At 35.9% G+C, this 18,718-nt stretch overlaps 1 protein-coding gene across 7 annotated transcripts in view; it reads right to left on the minus strand.

Moving 5' to 3' along the window:
• Positions 1-18,718, minus strand: part of EXOC6 (exocyst complex component 6) — an 89,760-nt gene that overhangs the window by 50,378 nt on the left and 20,664 nt on the right. For all 7 annotated transcript variants that reach the window (XR_001522505.3, XM_015632735.3, XM_015632737.3 and 4 more), the window contains exons 2-12: positions 17,891-18,062; positions 16,532-16,579; positions 16,327-16,417; positions 15,422-15,467; positions 8,210-8,414; positions 6,968-7,123; positions 6,239-6,307; positions 2,855-2,938; positions 2,716-2,762; positions 2,210-2,330; positions 257-328 (exon numbers count right to left, since the gene is read on the minus strand). Coding sequence is in view for 6 of the 7 variants with exons in the window: in XM_015632735.3 (XP_015488221.1) it covers positions 257-328; positions 2,210-2,330; positions 2,716-2,762; positions 2,855-2,938; positions 6,239-6,307; positions 6,968-7,123; positions 8,210-8,414; positions 15,422-15,467; positions 16,327-16,417; positions 16,532-16,579; positions 17,891-18,062 (1,111 nt within the window). In the remaining variant the exon portion in view is untranslated. The remainder of the gene's footprint in view (positions 1-256; positions 329-2,209; positions 2,331-2,715; positions 2,763-2,854; positions 2,939-6,238; positions 6,308-6,967; positions 7,124-8,209; positions 8,415-15,421; positions 15,468-16,326; positions 16,418-16,531; positions 16,580-17,890; positions 18,063-18,718) is intronic.

Consider the following 18,718-nt stretch of genomic DNA (forward strand, 5'->3'; position numbering starts at 1 on the left):
GTACACAAATTACAAAACTAACACTAATTTTGCACAGATATGAATAGCTGATGCTTGCTGGATAGCCCAGAACACTTATGTTCAGTTCATAACATGGAAACTGAGAGGCTAAGGCAAGAAATACATTTTTTTAATAGTACTGTGCAATTTTGGGTTTGATTTGTATATATTATTCATGAAAACACAAACACTGCACTCATCTAAAGTTAAAATCTGCCTACAAGAGTTTCAGTTAAATTAGTAATACAGTATGTACCTGCAAAGTATCAGCAAATACTACAATGAGATTCTTCAGTTCCAGAACAAGGTCAGGATCACTGCAATATGACTGAAAGTGAAAAATTCTGGTTTTATTTAAAGGATTTGAAATATGGGGAATACATTTTCAAAGAATGGTATCACAGGTTAAATTATCCAGCCTTAGTGAACAACAATTTAGACTTGTTTGTCTTTACTTAATTCAGCTACATAAAAGTATTTGTTAAATTTTTATGTAACTATGATGGTGTAAAAGTTCAGAAAGAGACAACTAAAATATGAGATTCAATAAATACCAGCATGGTGTACTGAGACTGAAAATCACATTTATTTTAGTGGAATATAAGCAAATTTAGCTGAATCAGTATCAGAGGTTCCACAGGACATTCTTTTGACCACCAAGCCTGGGTCTCACTAATGCTGTGCCACCTCAAACAGTTTATCCAGCTATATGGGTAAAACTTTAAAAAATATTTTCTGAACTATTTCAAATTTAAATTGGATTATAAAAAGGTCAAGACATTAAGTTATTTATCAGATGACTGAAACTGAGATTTGATTTTCAGAGGTGAAGAGTCATACAACTAAGGCTTTCACCTCACCTTTACTATTTGAAATAGTAGATAAAGTAAAAAAAATTTCTATTAAAATAAAGGTTCATGAGAATGGTATTGGTTGAAGGCAATATACACCTGCTTCACCTTTCTTGAAGTTTTGTTCTTAGCATACTTTATTAAAATAAAGGGTTTGGTTTATTTATCTAAACATTAGTCTTCAACAGGATGATGTTAGAGAGATTCTGACAGAATTGGGTTTGATGGGAATTATGCATATAGAGGAGAAATAGTGACCTATTGGACACAACAAGACTTTGAAGAGTTCATTAGAGATTACATTACTTTCAACCTTTAAATTATCATATTCTTATAGAGGTGTCTAAATACACATGGAGACAGTTAACTAGCAAAGTACTTGGTTGAAAAAAATGCTGGATGAATATATCTCATTAATCCTCTCAAAAGTAGTAAAAAGGTATGAGAACACCTCGTGTACCACTGCTAATAAAGGTCCTATAATAAATATGGTTGCAATCTCAACTATTTCCTCATTTTTCCCCAGTATATATGAAATATAAAATATTTTTTGAATTAAAGATCAATTTTAATAAAAATAAAAATAATACTGCATAAAGCAAATGCTCCTAGACAACATTCAAAAGGGAAAGTTAAAGTTGCTGCATTTTTTCTGACAGTGAAAGTTACACCAATAGTAAACTCTGAAGCAATTTATTATCAGTCAGTCTGAGTGAACAATGTATATTTCATTGGTTTTTCACAGAGGAATAAGAAACAGCATACAGCATCATTGCACCTAAGGTAGGAATATAACTTTAGGAGACACACTTGAATGCACCAAAATACCCCAGTGATACGGAAGTTTTCTAATGCTTTTACTTCAACATAAACATAACACTACCATAGCATTGAAGAGAGAGCTGCAAGGGTTTTGCTGGTGGAGTTTATTTTGGAAACACAGCATTTGGAATGATAATTAGGAACTATTTCCTGGTGGTGCTTTCAGTGCTGAACTATTCAATCTGATCTAATGAAGAGGTCAGTTGAGACTAATGAGGAAGGATTGCAATAATAACAGCAGATTAACTCTGCATATTCTAAACTGCTGGACTAAGAGAACGTTTGGAAGACCCAGTGAGTTGTAAATCAGTGGAGGATTATGCAAATAGCCCATGGCTGCGGATCACAGCCTGATACTGTTGGGAAAAACAAAAGCTTGGCAGGCTCCCTCCCAAATCTGAGCAATTTTTAATCACAAGAAAAAGAAAACATGAGAAAGGTGTAATTTTTCACTTTGTTGCTATCCCAGCTTTAAATACACAGAGCTCTGAAGTAAGAGGCTTTAAACTGCAATATTGATAAGACTTCTCACTTACTGAATGTGTTCTAAGAACAGCGATGATCTTGGAAAGGGCCATGTTCCACAGTTCATCAGTGTATGTCCTAGTTACCAATCCTTGGGTTACATGTAAAATGTGGTCTTCTACTACAAAAAAACTAAAACAAAATAATACTTGAATTATTTAGTTCTTTCTAATATTAGAGCAAATATTACCCTTCACACCCAAGCATTGCCAAAACCTTCCCCACTGGAGCAGCGCCACTTCAGTAGGTTTGGTGTTGTGCTTCACCCAGAACAAAGTAAAAATGTGGAAAGTTTGTTTCATGCCATCTGGAGCCAAGACTGCTGGAGGGTCCTTGTAGGGCACTGTGCTGGTAGGATCTGGATGCTCTTTCCTACTCAGATCCACCAATAACCACCCAAATGATTTGTGCAGAAACTGACTCTTGCACAAGAAATTTCCTGGACAATGGGTGAACACAGGCTGAATTAAGAATCAACACAGTAAAACTGAAATAAATTTTCATTTAGAAAACTTACCCTACAATTTGACTGAAGTATCTTCTATAGCCTTCTACTGTTTCATGCTTTCAATGAAAAAGAAAACAAGTTAGGAACAAAAATATCACTAAGCAATAGCTTCAACTCAAATCAATACAAAACCGAAAGCACTGGTTACCATGCTTGACTGTGGTTGCAGAACTAATCTTGCTTGTTTCCTCCTTTGTTTTCTGTAGTAATTTTCAAATATTTCTCCATCACCCTAAAAAGAGATGTAAGTAGTCAAAAAAAAGAAAAATGTCTCAGTGTGAAAAAGGCCCTTCTTTAATTAAAGATACTATTCTCTTAAATTAAGCACATATTTTGCATTTATTCCACATGTACACTTCCAGCTGACACCAGCAAAGTTTTGCATGCATGAAATACAAAGAACTTACCTTTTTCTGTAGAGAGGCTTACAGCCTGTACTGTAAATAGAAATTTTGCTCACATGCCTACATTTTGCCAAGCAACACTATGCATTTTAAACAGTGTGTCCATTTTTAAACTACAACTTTCAGAGTATATTAATATTCATAGACGAGGCATATTGCCTGTTACTGTATAATTGAAATTCATTGTTTCCTAAAACATTTCCCTAGGTTATTCAAGAAAGTAACTGCATTATAAAGTTGTTACAAAAATGCTTCTGTGAATATATGACACATCTGAACACTGCCTGCATTAGCTTTGCCTGAGGAAAGACACACATGAGATTTATTGAATATTTGCTTATTCTCTTTGGATTTATAATGAGTATGGATTTGGATTTTTTTTTCCTATCAAGATCCTTAAAAATACAATACCTTCTGTGTCTAAAGATTATATTATGAGGAATTCAAGTGACATCCTACTCATCTCATTAAGATGACCATTCAGTAGAAACCATCTGTCCATCTGAAATCAGTGCTACATTGGACTCGTCTATCTACCAAACCGCAAGCAATTTGTATGCAAGCAGAATAAAAGAGCTTAGCATTTTTAAGGTTTGTTTTTACTTTATGAGCCTATTATTAGGCCACTGCTATTTAGAATTCCATTACCTGATCATCCAAAAACCTCCAAATCAAATTATTATTGTCATTAATATATATTGTCATTAATTAATGTCAATTAGACATTTTATCCTACTAAACCAGGATTACTTACCTAACTCTTTTATAAGATATACATTTAGTTCATAATGAATATTTAGCTAATAATGAATATTTAGTCATATTTAGAAATACTGCTAACCTAAGAAAGCCTAAGAGTAAAAGAGACTTTGCTTAAAACCCCAAAAAAAATCCACTGGAAACCAAGATGCAAATTTACTAACCCTGTCTGTTGCAGCAGAACTCTACACAGTATGTTCCAATTCATACAAACACCTAATGATCACAGGTACCAACCATTCACCTCCAGCCCAAATATTCAGTGCAGTTTTCAGATTGTTGACTTCTACCTCCAGCATCAAATCTCTACCCAGTCCTGACAAAAGCTTCTCAAGTGAAAAGGACTAGCTGTTCTCAAATCCACACAAGTGGAGATGTAAAATATCTTATGATTATTTATAGACCATGCTATACTATACTATACTATATTCAGGCATAACAACTGTTTGAACCAGATGTGCTGAGGCAATCAAGAGAATACACCAACAACCTTGATGGTTCACTCACTGAATCAGCAAAGCCTAGGCAAGATAAAATATAACAAAGCGATGCATTTGTTTTGTCCAGCTTCCAAAATTACATGAACAATAAATCAGTTCATGTTTTGTTATCCATTTTAGGAATATTTCACACCATAGATACACTTCTTTTACACTGATACAGTGTTTTATTAAAAGGTAACATTATATGTAAAAGGGGCAGGAGTATCTTCATCAGATTTTATATACAGCATCTCACATAATACACAGGCTAAATAAAGATCTTTATGTATATTTCTCATAAGCTTTTAGTCTCAAGAAAGGTTACTGGTCCATAAATAAAGTCTATGTTTGGTATGTATGTATCTTGCCATCACTAGGTTGGAATCACAAGCTGTGTAATATTCTGAGGTATATAAAAATTGTGCTTTCTTCTTCAATATGAAGAAGCAGAGTAGAAAACTACTGTCCTGTGTGAAATTTTGTAGCAGAGACAGAATTAATTGATGTAAGATCCTTATTATAGATCATCTGGTATCAACTCCCCTTCTTTGCCATCATCAAGTTCTCTAAACTCAAAATAGATGGTTTGCAACACAAGGTAAACGAGAAGGATCCCCAGAAGTGGCTAATGCAAACTCTTAATAATGCTATTATGGCTTATTAAGAAAATTATGGTGGCAGGAAATACAGAAGTCTACATCAACAACCATTTTTGATACCAGGGAGCACTCCAAGTTGTTTTCTGTCTCCGGTGAATTAGGAATCAGGAAAACTTCCCATGTAAACCCAAAAAGCTTATCTTTGGATCAAGGATGCAACTTCAGGATCCTTGTCAAAGTGAAAAATATAATTATGTATTACTTTTAAATGTCATCTCTCAATTTTACTTCCTGCTCCTTTATTATACTAAAGAAAGAATTAGTAGCAGTTGTCAACTGGCATGCTTAATTTTACACATTCTTTTTAATGTGTTATTTCACACTGTTCTCTGTTAAAAGAAACAGTCTACTCTTCCAATAGTTCTGTCAGCCTGTCTTTCTGTCCTTCCCAACTTTCCAGTGAGATGAACAATTAAGGATGGTTTTATTTGCATTTTTTCTTTAAAAAAAAAAAGTTACAGTGAAATTACATTTAAAGTATTTCAATATGCAAGCTTTCATGTAACACAGCTGCAAGGATTCCATTAAAAGAAGATAACCCAACCTGATTGCTTGAAGGCAGGTGCAGCTGAGACTGTAGGATTAGCAATACTTACAAGTACATCAGCTTCATGTCACTGATACTTAAATTCTATAAGTAATCTGACTTCAAAAGTAACTGAGACATAGGAAAGATAAGAAAACAACAAATAATTTGATACCATGTTTCCCAAGCTTGTAAGCTTGTGCACTGAATCTCTTTTACAGAAGCTAAAACAGGCAATTGTGTTTCTGCCATTGAGTCCAATCTAATTTGCCTGGGCACACCCTGTCAGAATCTTCAGGTTTTGCTTCATATTTTGTGCTACTACTCTGATTTCCCCAAGATTCAGACTGAATATTCCTATGTTTTGTAACATTCATCCAAATACTTGGGTAACATAGAATACTTGTGGGAACTGTGAAAGTGTGGATACCAATAGTAAGGCAAACATGCATATTTTACACATATATTTAAAAAAACCTAGGTAATAAATGCCTTGGGGAGTGTCCTTTATTATGCATACAAAAGCACACATGGGCTCATGCCCTGAGTACTCACACCCATCCCAGCTGGTTCATCCAGAACTACTAACACTAGAAGCAATATACTTGCCAGTTTGGGAACTATTAAGGGTATGAACAATGTGAAAATGAATATGTCACTTCAAAACTGTAAATCTCTTTCTGAGGTCACCTTAATACATACCAAAACTGAGTAGATGTGCAAACACCTATAGACTGGAGAAAAGTCAACAAGATCTTGGGCTGTTAAAACCTGAAGTAGGAAAGGAAAAAGAAGAGTATATAAAACATAATAAGCATATAATCTACAAAATGAGATATATTACCAACAGAACTTGTCTACATAATAAAGACTCAAAAATAGATGGCTCCTATTGGGAAACAATAGAACAATTGCTGCAATCTCTCCTCCTTTAGCATTACAGTCAATTTTTTTGTTACAATACCACACTCCTTTTTCTGTGTTTCAAGAGCATCAGATTTAAAGGTCTAAATACTCACTGTTTTATTCAGTTTAGGAATACTGAATATTTGACAGATGAAAGAGCTCTCACCTAAGATGAGGTCGGTCCTCAACACCAAAATGCAGGATTTAGCAACACCAGAATATTTTAGTGAGTCACATAACACTAACAGTGGGCAGGCAATGTATGATGTAAATTACAACTGAATTCCAGAATAACTGCAAGTCCTGTCCAATTGAATGTCCTCAAACATAATGCTAAAGCTAGCATTAATACAACTAATATTTTAGCACTAATTTTTCACCCTAAAATGCTGATCTGGACTGGCACACCTTGAAGGTGTTCTGTTAATGTTAACCATCTAAACCATGTGTAAAGACAGAGAGTGTTGTTCAATAAATCTACAAAATTCACTTCAAATAAGATGAACTCATTTAGTACAAAGTTACCTCTTCTTCATGTTCATCCTCATCTTCAAATGTTCGCTTCAATGTGATCTCATTCTTGGATTCCAAAATCCTGTTTCTACCTAAATGCATATTCCGACCGTAGTTTACATTATTCTGCTTCTGAAGAGCAGTACTGAAGGTTTTCTGCTGCTGTGCCTGTTTTAAGAGTAGAATCAATTAAGAGTCATGCAAGTCAAATTCCATTACTGATGAGTATATGCTAGGACATGAAAAACAGGTGGTGCAATTGAATACACATCAGTATAACTGCAAGGCACACGCACACCCTCAGCCTACACACCAGTGATTTTGCCTTTAATCAGTTTGGGATGACAAATAAATTCAATAGTGAATCCTGAATAACTTTTCCCTAATCACCAGAATAAAATTTTAAAGGCAGAAAAATATTTATAAATCAATCTGTAATTTTCCTGATCATAAATTGCAGAGAATCAGTATTTAAATGAAGTACAGGTAGCTGAGTTCCCAGATACTTTTTTGCCATCTTCAGTTAAGTCTAAGTGAGCAGTCAGCTGCAGAAGTCAAAGGCACTATATTGCCCTTACTATTGAAGGCAGCACAGCATAACCTTGCAATTAGGTTTCATTTATAAAAATCAGTGCTGCATTTTACAAGAACCTTAGATGACAAAATGGCAACCCAACCCAAATTCTGTCAATGAGAAGTCAAATGAAAACGTTATTTGCCCTCCAAATAAATTTTAAAAGCATTAACTGCTTTAAACCTCGCCTAGTAGCAGCGCTCTGAAGTGGCAGATTATTCTGTGATAGAGCAGGCAAGGCCTCCAGCTGTCTCAGTCTCCTTCTGGTTCTTACCTCAGTCTTCTGTATGAGTAGCACTTTAGAGAGAACTAGTCATCTCAACACTTCTTTTGTGTAATTCATCCTGGCCAGCTGGCCAGATAGGCTGCTCTTTGTTTTGATGCAGTAGCTGCTGAGATACACACTACCCAGAAGCTGACTGCTCAAAGTAATTCATAATTTCTTGAAACCTGAGATATACAGCATCTCTCCTTCCTTTCTCAGGGAGGAAACTACCTCTTGTCTAGGACACCGATGAAGCCCACACAACATGTTCTCATTTTAAAGCTCTCCATCTTTACTCACAGATCTGTGGGATGACTGCAATCTTTGAACAAACCTTCTGGGATAAATTGAGACTAATGCAACTGAAATTTTCAGTGCACAACAGGACAGAAGTAATTCTGTTTGGCTGGTTTACCTGTTTCATGGCAGTTTCCCCAATTCTGTCAGAATGCTTTCGAATACTCTCCAAGAAATCCTTCAGATCTGACATGGATATTTCTTTTATTTCTTCACGTAGTTTTGGAAGATTTTCTATCATTATCTGGCAAAAGCGGTACTGGCTAACTCTAGGAAGATACAGATTTTCTAGCTGCTCCATTGTTTTCAAAGCAGAATAATATCTACAAAGAGATTAAAATAAAATTATGCAGCTTCTTATTAAAAGTTGGTAAAATAATTTATCAAACATATATATCAATATCACACATGGAATCAATATGTATCTAATTAATTTACTCTATTCTTAGAAAAACTTTTTTAAAAAAATTATCAATCAAAAGGTCATCCATATAATGCTTTAGTTGGAAAAAAAACCCAGTGAAGTGCCAGAGTGACTCAGCCAAGTCAAAACTTTAAGTAGGCTCCTATAGTATTAACTGTTCTGATCAACAGTCCCAGTACCACATGAAGCATCCTGCAGAACGGAGACACTGAAGTCGTAACCACCATCTTCCCTTCTAGACTGAACTTATTAGGGTTTTTTAATGATTTGGGGTTTTTTCTGACACACAAACTGCCAAGCACCCAACACTGCAGCATATGCACCAAACAATGAAAAAAATTGGTATTGCTTGATAAAGCATACCTGCAGGCACCTGCCTTCTTCAGGTGTACATGAACACATACACACATCTATGCCCACGCTCTTTCCACCATCCTTAGTGGAAAAGACACATATACATCTATCCTAAACAATACTTTTTTCCAGCGGTATATTGGACTTTGCTGTAAAACATAAACCTATGAATTCTTCTGACAAAATACAGTCTATCTCACCCAGAAAACATCTACATTGAATTAACCAAGTACCAGAATCAACAAACCTGTGATCTTAAACACAGTTTAAAGAGAGGCACAGGAACCACGCTAAACATGAGTAGGACAGTAGTCAACTGCAGATGTGAAAATAATTTCCCTTTATGTAATATTCTTACCAGGTACTCAGTCCTGGAGGGAGTAGGGAAAATGAATTTAGTTTATCCAATTAGAGCAGAATAAGGTAAACCGATTCCTTCTACCTTGGTCTTAAACGGGAAAAGCAGAAACACTCAGATCAGATGGAGTTAACTTGCTGCTAGTTCCAACCTTTCTTTCCACAAATATGGAGTAACATCCTTAACCCATTTTCAGCTTTTCTTCCATAATTTTAATTCCTTTTTCTTCCTTAAAGTCCAGCATAATCTATTTTGAAAAATTACCAAATTATCTTGAGGGGAAAAAGCTGAATATTAGGAAAATCCCTTCAAATGAGGGAAATCCTAGAAAAGCATCCTTTACGGTTCTTTAGTTTCTGGGCATTACTTTGCATATATAGTGAGTAAACACTTTCAAAAAATGTAAGCCAAGTTTCTGATTTCTTTAGTAGACAAGCAATAACAAATTACTAACACTACAGTCACAATGAACATCATTTCTTGCTCAATTCTGAAATTAAGAGTGTTTTGAATCTTCTTAATCAAGACATTTCTAAGTTAACAGCTCAGCATAGCTGGAGGATGGGAAAAATCTTCTCTTTTATTCCAAAACAGAGCTGCTTTCAGAAGACTGCAAATAAAGAGGTTTCAAGTGTAAATTAGGAGCTTTTGTTTGTTATATGCTTGGTTTATAGAAAATATACATAAGGTGACGGGAATGTTGCACATAAGAAAAGGTCTTGGCGGGGTTTATGTGTGTGGGTTTTGTTTTTCTAAATAGAAAATGGCCAAGGGTGCCACATGGTGAGACTTCTGGGGAATAAAACCATAATAGCATCAAAATCGTATAAAAGGTTTTTATTTAAATTATACAGATCAGCTTATCAGAACACTGTTAGTTCATCTGGGAGTTTTTTGACTGCTGGCTCTAAGATCAGAATTAACATAATCCATTCTAAATCCATTCTAGAGTGCCTTACTAATTATACATATATGGAGCTCAGGACCTTGCCCTTTTAACATCTGTTCTAATAAAGCACTGAAGTTCTATTAATTTGAAGGTCATCTGCAGGTCAGAATTTGAACCAAAAAGTTTTGCATACCATTTCACAGAATGATGTATTTATATATTTATATTTTAAAACTTTCAATAGATTAAACTCATTGCTAAAGGTTTTGACAATATTATTTTGTTCCCATCATGTATTATCAATTGCATAAGGTGAAGACTGCCCATTTGACTACAAATGAGTTGAAGAAGCATCTTCAAAGTTATTTTTTCATCTAAATATAGCATTCTCCTGTCTATTCTTCTGAGCAGATCTTAGGAGAATATGTTCCTCAATGCAAAATTTATCATTTTTCCAAACTTAAGATACAAGCTTGAAACACCTATATGGGTCATATGATAAGACTGTATAGAACTGATCCATTTTGACAGCAGAACACAAAAACTGCACAATGGATTTTACTAAAGTCTCTAAACTGTCAAAATGGAACCTTTTAATACCAGCAAGAACCAGGAAATAAAAAAACCACCACAAGCAAACCTGACAACAAAGAAACAGCCACTCCCGCCACCTCTCTCCCAAATATTAATATTAGTGTTTAGCATCATCTTATTCTTTGCAAAATGCTCCAGACACAGAACAGTCAGGTCTGTATAGAATACGAAAACATCAACACACAAAACCTCCAAAATTTAAAAGAAAATTACCATTACTATAGTGTACATGAAGTATTCTTTATGCTTTAAATCACAAAGAGAACTTCCATAATTTTTATCAGCAAACCATTATTTGGAGGCAGTAAAGAGAAATACCATAACTTACTAAAAAAGCCCCATCAAGTTAAGCTACAGCAGTAAAGAAATGACACAGATAAGGAGCAAGACGAACTCAAAGACTTAATTTTACTGAGAATAATTTAATTGCACACAAGCTTATTAAGTAAAAAAAACATGTAGTTATATCCCAAAATTTCCTGCTGAAAAAAACCTGAGAGACAAAATCTCCATTTTATTTTAATTAAGGAAACAGACCTAGTTTACAAGGAAAAAATAGTATTATCCTTCAACTTTAGTGTTTCCCTTAGAAGAAATGCTGTATACTCTTGCTTACCACATTTCCACTGAGTAAATACCTAAAACTTTGCTACCAAACACATTTAAGGGAGTTCCTTGGGATTTTTCCATAATGCTACAGAAAAATCATATTCAGAGAGATCCTGAAGGTGACGTGTTGAAATTGCAATTGAAATCCTTTTACCACAAGTATTTCTTTTGTTTTTAAATCTAGTTGCCTTACCAACTAGATTAAACTAACCAACTAACTTAAACCTAAGTTTCAAACTTTCCCAGCATACAAATTTTGTCAGCTGCTCAAAGGACCATGAACTGAGACAGAGGCACTACTAACTCTGAAACTTCTGTAAAGTAAATCAAAAGCTCAGTATTTCTGAAAATCAGATTAAGGAGCTGTTGTGTGGAAAAAGCCAAGATGTGGAATACCTTTTTTGTCAATAATGATGTGGTAGGAATTTCTTTTAGAAAGCAAAATTATCAAATTAATAACGCTTGAGAATGGTGACAAAGAAAGCAGCTGAAATTTCAGTATCAAATAACCCCATGATATAAATTCTGATGGCATTTTTTGCCAGATCCATAGCACCTCTGGGAAGCATTGATTAGCTGCTGATAAAATCCAGTGCTTCATTCTGACGCTGTTCCATAACAATGCAGAAAAACAAAATCAAATTACCATGGTTTTAGCTGTTCGGATATCTTCCATATTGACATGAGTAGACTTAATGAATTACTTCCATTGTACAACGGGTTTGGGCTTTTTGTAATATTTACTGTGGAAAAAGACTTGTGAAAACACCAGTTCTAACTATTCCCAATTAGACCACAATCACTTGAAGCAGCCAGGACCTGCCTCCCAAGGCACATATCAAAATCCAAACATGAAGGCCATGGTAACAGAGCTGTATGAAATGTGTGATGACCTTATCTGTGACTTAAAATTCGAGCCCCAATTGTGTAAGTGCATAGCCCCCACTAGGCGGTTGGGAGAGCAGCAAAGAAACCACACTTCTTTGTGCTTCCTCAGTTAAGACTTTAAACCCTCTGTAGCTCTTTCCAACCAACTGTGTCTGTTTAGAGCAGATTCTGCAGTTACTTCCTCTCACTACTGCAGTTCTTGTCAACTTGTGTTATCCATGGCTCAGGAGACAGATATATAGGATACAGAGCCTTTCACCTCTAGGTCATCAGTTCAAACATTACCCATGTTGGTGAAGGACCAAAAGTTGCTATCAATAGATGCTTTTTGGACTTCACTTAAACCTCTGTTCCACCTGCACAAACCAGTATGTATTCCAGATCCAAAATCCTGCATTGCCTTAAAAGAGGTCTGCCATGGAAAAAGTAAATGAAATTCCAATCTTTTTCCTGTAAAAACTATCCCCCAAACATACATAATATCCATATTTTTGTTTTCCCTTCCATTAAACATTAGAATTGAGAGTTTTATTCATGGTGCAAGACTGTAAGACAATGGAATAACAAAAATATGTTCTAAAAGGCCACAAGCAGAGAAAGTCAAGATGTCTTTTTATAAAAAAATAACAGTGAAAGCTTTGCTGCATTAACAAACTTGAATGAAGGTTTATAAGAAATTATCTTTGCCTAAAATAAACATTCTTTATTCATTTTTTTATCTCTCAGATTGTGACTGCTACTCTCTGACTCTTCCATGGAAAAGCTTCACAGCAAAACTTAGGCAGATCAATTTTGAAATCCCTTGTATGTGCACACATCAGTTGACAGGTCTTTGCACTGACACCATGAATGTTCTTGCTGTAACTCAATATTTCAGTACTGATAAAGGCCAGAATACATGCACTCTGCTGAGCCACAAGGAAATTACCAGTTGCATTACCTGAAAGGTGGAATAGCCACCTGCATTATATGGGTGTATATATACAGGCTGTATTATAGGGAAGCGTAAAGTCACAGGCAAAATAGTAACTGTAGTATAGCTAATGAGAGTTATCTGAGCTGCAGAAGTAGCCTGCAGCAGAGTCTAAGCCTTCTGCACTCCATGTGATTTTAAGGCATGGTACATCAAAGCTATGGCATCTCTCCTCTCCTTTAGATCTCCTTATGGTATGACAATAACACACGCAAACCCCGCAATTCAGAAGTCCTTTGACTTCTAAGATTTCCTGTCTGGCAACAACTTTAAGGAAAATTATCAGATAGAAGTCTTTAAGATGTGAAGAGTACTGATGGCTTCTCGGAAAGCACGTCAACCATCAGTGGACTCTACAACATCACTAGCAAATACGGAGCCAAAATGCTAAAAACCATCAGTAATTTTATCTCACCTAAATGGTCTTTACGTGATGACACTAGGAACTACAACTTCCCCTGCAATTCTAAAACCAGGATGCTGCTTGTCTTGACTGGCAGAGCAAGGGTAGGGCAGAATGCAGGCATTGAACCCACTGTTTTCAATATTTTCAGGACACTAAAGGCAGCACTGTCCACAGAAGACCTTGCAGAGGGAAGTGGTATGATTCAGACAGCACATTCTTCAGTCTGATCTCTGACTTAAATAGCAAGGGGATTGTTTCTATCTTTCTGCAGAGCTGCTCCAAGAACACTGCAACAGCATGCTACTACTACTACTAGGTGCCAGCTACTCTAAGCAGATGCTGAACCAGTGTCCTGTTCAGAGGTAACACTGTATAGTAGTCAAGCTGATGAGATCTACCACACTGGTTCACATATATAGCAACTTTTAATTGTAGCAAGAGACACCATAGTGCCATAGCTGTAAAGTCATTCTTAAAGCTTTTTGTATTTCTGCAAAAGACCTCCCAGAGAGCAAACATGCATAGGTAACATGCAAACATGGAGTGCACATATCACTGTCAAAGATGCATCAGATTTGCTGCAATGTTCATAGATATGATGTGTACAGTTAATCTGAAGCATTTTGGACATGTCTGCACATAGACTTTAGAGCTGATTGCTCACACAGTGGCTGCTGTTGAGGGTTTTCAGACGTCCAACAGTATGGCAGGAGGTGCTGGCTACTCATAAACTGAAATCCAGACAAACAGTCCAAAAGTAAATCTGTATTACATAGCAGCCCTGCAGACAACTGACTGTGCACAGCTCGCTCCAAATGGAAACAGTCCTGCCCAGACAGACTTGTCAGCAGGAGCTCCCTGCAGTGGTGCCAAGTGCACGAAGAGGCACCGCCAGCAACCAGGAACCCAGGAAGGGCAGACACAGAGCATCGGTGTGACTGAGGCGCCGTGAAAAGCAGGCAGGGATCACGGGGGAAGTGATGATATGGAAATCATGAAGAAGAAAGCAGCAGCAGCAGTGCTATTGCTGGGGTGGGTGTGTGAGGTGCAGGCAGCAGCACCAGGGGGACAGGATGCAGCTAAAGCAGGGGGCAGGGGCAGCCAAGCTGCCATGGAGGGAAGGAGGGAGGGACGGAGAACTGGGGATACTGGGACTACAGCAGTAGTGAGTGGCTCCCTGAGAAAATAAAAGTGGAGACACAACAGGAAGGAAGGAGCAGCTGGTCATGTACCAGTAATAAACTGTTATCCCAGAAATTAATTTTTAATTATAGTTTAAATTCTTTTTAACAAGTAAATTTGTCTCAGAGGGAAAAATCCCAAACAACACATTATCTGCACGTCATTCTCATAGTCCCATTTACACAAAAAGCATAGAGAAACCAGACAGGTCTAAAGAAAGGCATAAGGAGTAAAATGTCCTTTCTTCTGGTAATATTAATTTAATTTAAATATATCATGATATATTAATCAGATATTAATGCACTCAAAAAGACCTTTAGTCCCTAAAGATCTTATTTTTCTTGCTTCTTAAACTTTAAGCTTTAAGTAATAAAAACCAGTTAATTTTATTTCACATTTTATAATCATAATTTCACTACATGTCATACCCATTTAAGTAAGCATTATTTTTCACAGCAGTCACTAAGGTCCTAGAAGTTCTCTAATAAAACATTTTCAAATATTCTTGAAATACAGACTAGTACTAGGAAACAAAGACTACAAGTATACCAAACTACAGTCTAAGAACACTTACTTGTTTACATAAGTGTTTGCTGTTCTGTCGACTTACTTACAAATGTTACATTTTTTCTCATAGAAATAAATTTACTCACCTTTTTACACTCATCTGTTCTTTTAGTTTGCTGTACATTTCCAGCACTGTATAAAAGCAAGAAGATTAACTTGTGAGTCTTATTGTGGCTTTAGTTAATAAAAGAGGAAAGAATGTACTGTAAAGGACAAACTTAGAAATAGAAAAGGATGTGCTATATTTACCTTATTTAATTCCTACTGTAGCGTGAATGTGATAAACCTAGCAAAAAATATTCTAGAATGCAGCTAAAAAAGAAAAAAATAGCTGAACTCTTAACAGCCTTTAAATTAAAAAGAATTAAGATTAACAAAACAGTCAACACTATACCTATCAAATATATTCATTCACTTACTACATGCCACAACCTGATCTGCATTACCCGTCCATGGCCCATCTCCATAAAAAGGCAACAGTACCACCTACTGTACTCAGAACAGGTCAACAAGAAAACTCCACAAAGAAAAATTCTCAAATCTACTTTACACCAATATGACAAACAGGATATAACCCTTATGGAGCTGTGTGCAATCCTACAGTATTACCTTTTTTTATTTCAAAACACACAGCTCTGTAGTGACACAGAGCTAAAAGTACAGTGTTGAAAGAGCATCATTAGTGTTTTCCCCACTATTTAAACACCAAAACTCACCCTATTGAGCAACAAATTCATTGTCTACCATATTAAAAATATTTATTCATTCAAAGCTGTATGTAGCTACATTGTTTGCGCCACTGTCTTCTGACATTGTCACAATTGCTCTGTGTCAAATATTGCAAAAGACATGGAACATACATGTTGACATTTTTTTGTTAAATTGGATGTTACAGGACCAGAGCTTAGAAAAAACAGAAGACTTTTCCTTTTGTCTATTGTGACTTACTTTATTTATCATTTGCCATCATAATTAATTATAGGTCACTCACCTGGAAGACACAACTGTAGTTTTTCCACAACTGTTGTAATATTCCGCTGTTGAACTCTACATCGGATGATTTCCTCTGTTTGGGCTATCACCTTCAAGGTTTTTTTTAAAAAAAAAAAGAAAGAAAAACACACTTAAATTATGCAAATAAATTTATATTGCTACAAATATTCATAATGCCCATATAGGAAGCACCATTTTCTCACCTCTTTCCCAGCATCCTGAAGCCTTCGGTTGGTATCAGTAACTTGGACCTTAAAAATAATTTCACCTTTGTTAGACAAATATGCATATATTGCCCTGATGTGACTGCTCACCCTTGTAATCAGATCATGCTTCCTGAGAAACTTAGAACAAAGAAATGCAAATTCAAATTAACTCTACAGCTTGAACTTGAACTTTTGATCGCAAAGGGCTTTTGTTAAATTCAATTACTTATGACAGTTCTTTCTAACAGATTCTGTGGCAAACTTCTCAAATTTACTTGGGATTTTTGAACTTTCCTTGTTTCTGTAGGTCTGTCAAACAATTCAAATCATTGACCCAATTGACCACTGGTCCCTTTTTGATAACCTCAATGAGCTCTATGGGCCATTCATTGTCTGTAAGAAATGGTGATTGCATTTTATGGTAATTAAACATTCATACTTTGCTGAATGCAAACACTGGGTGGTTGATTAACATCAAACGTGGAAATCTCCAAACCACAGCAACATTTTAATGCTGCAGGTGCAGGCAAAGCTCAACCTCAGATTTTCCCACATAGTAAGTGACTCATTAGGTCATCATAATAAGGAAGCACATTCTAGTTTATTAAAAATCTCATTAATTTCTGAACAAAGATGCTCAATGACCTCATTGATGCTGTATTTGGTCTCTTGTTATCTGAATATCCTTTATATAATGGTCTTCTAATCATAACCTCTGATGAACTATGCTCATTCTGTCTGGTGTGCATATTTTGCTCTCAAAAGTGTAAGGAGAGCTAAAAGGGACGGATCTCATAATTCACTATTCTGCATTCTGATCTGTGAGGAAATCTTGTTTCTCATATCTCATGAAAACTACTAACATCACTTACTCTCCTGCTCATTACAAAGTAAAGAACAGGGGTTTTTTCCACACATAATTGTGGTATTTTTAGTTTTCTAATAAGGATTTTCAGTTCTTCTAGGGTCTGACATATAAACACATGACTAAGAAAAGACCTATTTAAGAAACATTGTGTTTATCATTTGCTGTCCTTCACCTTCTGAGAAAGCCTTTAAAAAAGGCAAAATAATTTGGTAGCGTTTTCTGAAAGAAAACATATTTTAAAAAAATCAAAATGAGATCTAATAAAATATTCAGCTTTGTAATTATGAATTACTGTCTCAGGCAACACAACTCTAATCACAAATCCTGTTCAATTCATTTCTAAAAACTTGCTGCAAACATCAGAGTGCTAAACTGTGATAAATTAATTTAGTGATAAATACTAAATTAATCTTCAGTAGAACTGTCCGGTTTCTTCTTTTAGTTTCAAAGACAATGGTATATGAAACTGTGAAAAATTTGTTCCTTACCTTTAGTTTTTCTGCATCAGCCCTAACTTTAAGAAGTTCTGTAATAGCATCCACAAAGCCCTGGTGGTGAAAATTGCACATCTTTTCTATCTCCCTGTCATGGTTACGTATGCAGGCATCAAGTTTTTCCATAAACTTCTGATGTGCATTTGGTTGGTCATCATATACAGACCTATTAAATACAAATAAAAAAATAAAAGTTTACTTTTTTCCCCAATTGAAAATAGTATGTATGCAACACTCTTTATTGAAACCTATCTCTCTTAACAAGAAAATAAAAGCAAGCAAACTTGATGTTAGTGGCATTCTTTGGTGGATCCACTCAATCAAAATAAGCGTTAAAAAAAAGATGGCACAAAACTGAGAACTGATGGCGCAAAACTCAGCCCTTATGGCATTAGTCCAGGTGCTTAACCAGTTACATCATGGTTGACCTGAGCCTCACTGGTCTGTTATTTATGCCCTAATGCTCAAATATGGGTACAAAAGAATCAGTTTCTCCAACAACCTCAAATAGCATGGATCGCTTTTCCATCAAATTCCACTCTTTGCTAAATATAAAGAAGTGCAAACATACAAATTTGCTTTCCTGGTGTTCCTAACAGCAGAGTTATCCAACTAAATCAGGGTCGGATGACTCCAGCCAGAATGACCGGCGTATTGTGCGGCAGCAGCCGGACCCCTGGCAAAGGCAATCCCCAAGGCTCCGTCCCTGCCCGCCCAGGCCCGACGGCTCCCAGGGCAAAACCATGACATGTGCACACCTAAGCCTACCTCCTCCACAGCACCCGTCAGGAAGGGCTAAAATCAAGTCTTCTGGCTTATTTT

Source organism: Parus major, chromosome 6 (assembly GCF_001522545.3).
Source record: "Parus major isolate Abel chromosome 6, Parus_major1.1, whole genome shotgun sequence".
NCBI classification, from domain to species: Eukaryota; Metazoa; Chordata; class Aves; order Passeriformes; family Paridae; genus Parus; species Parus major.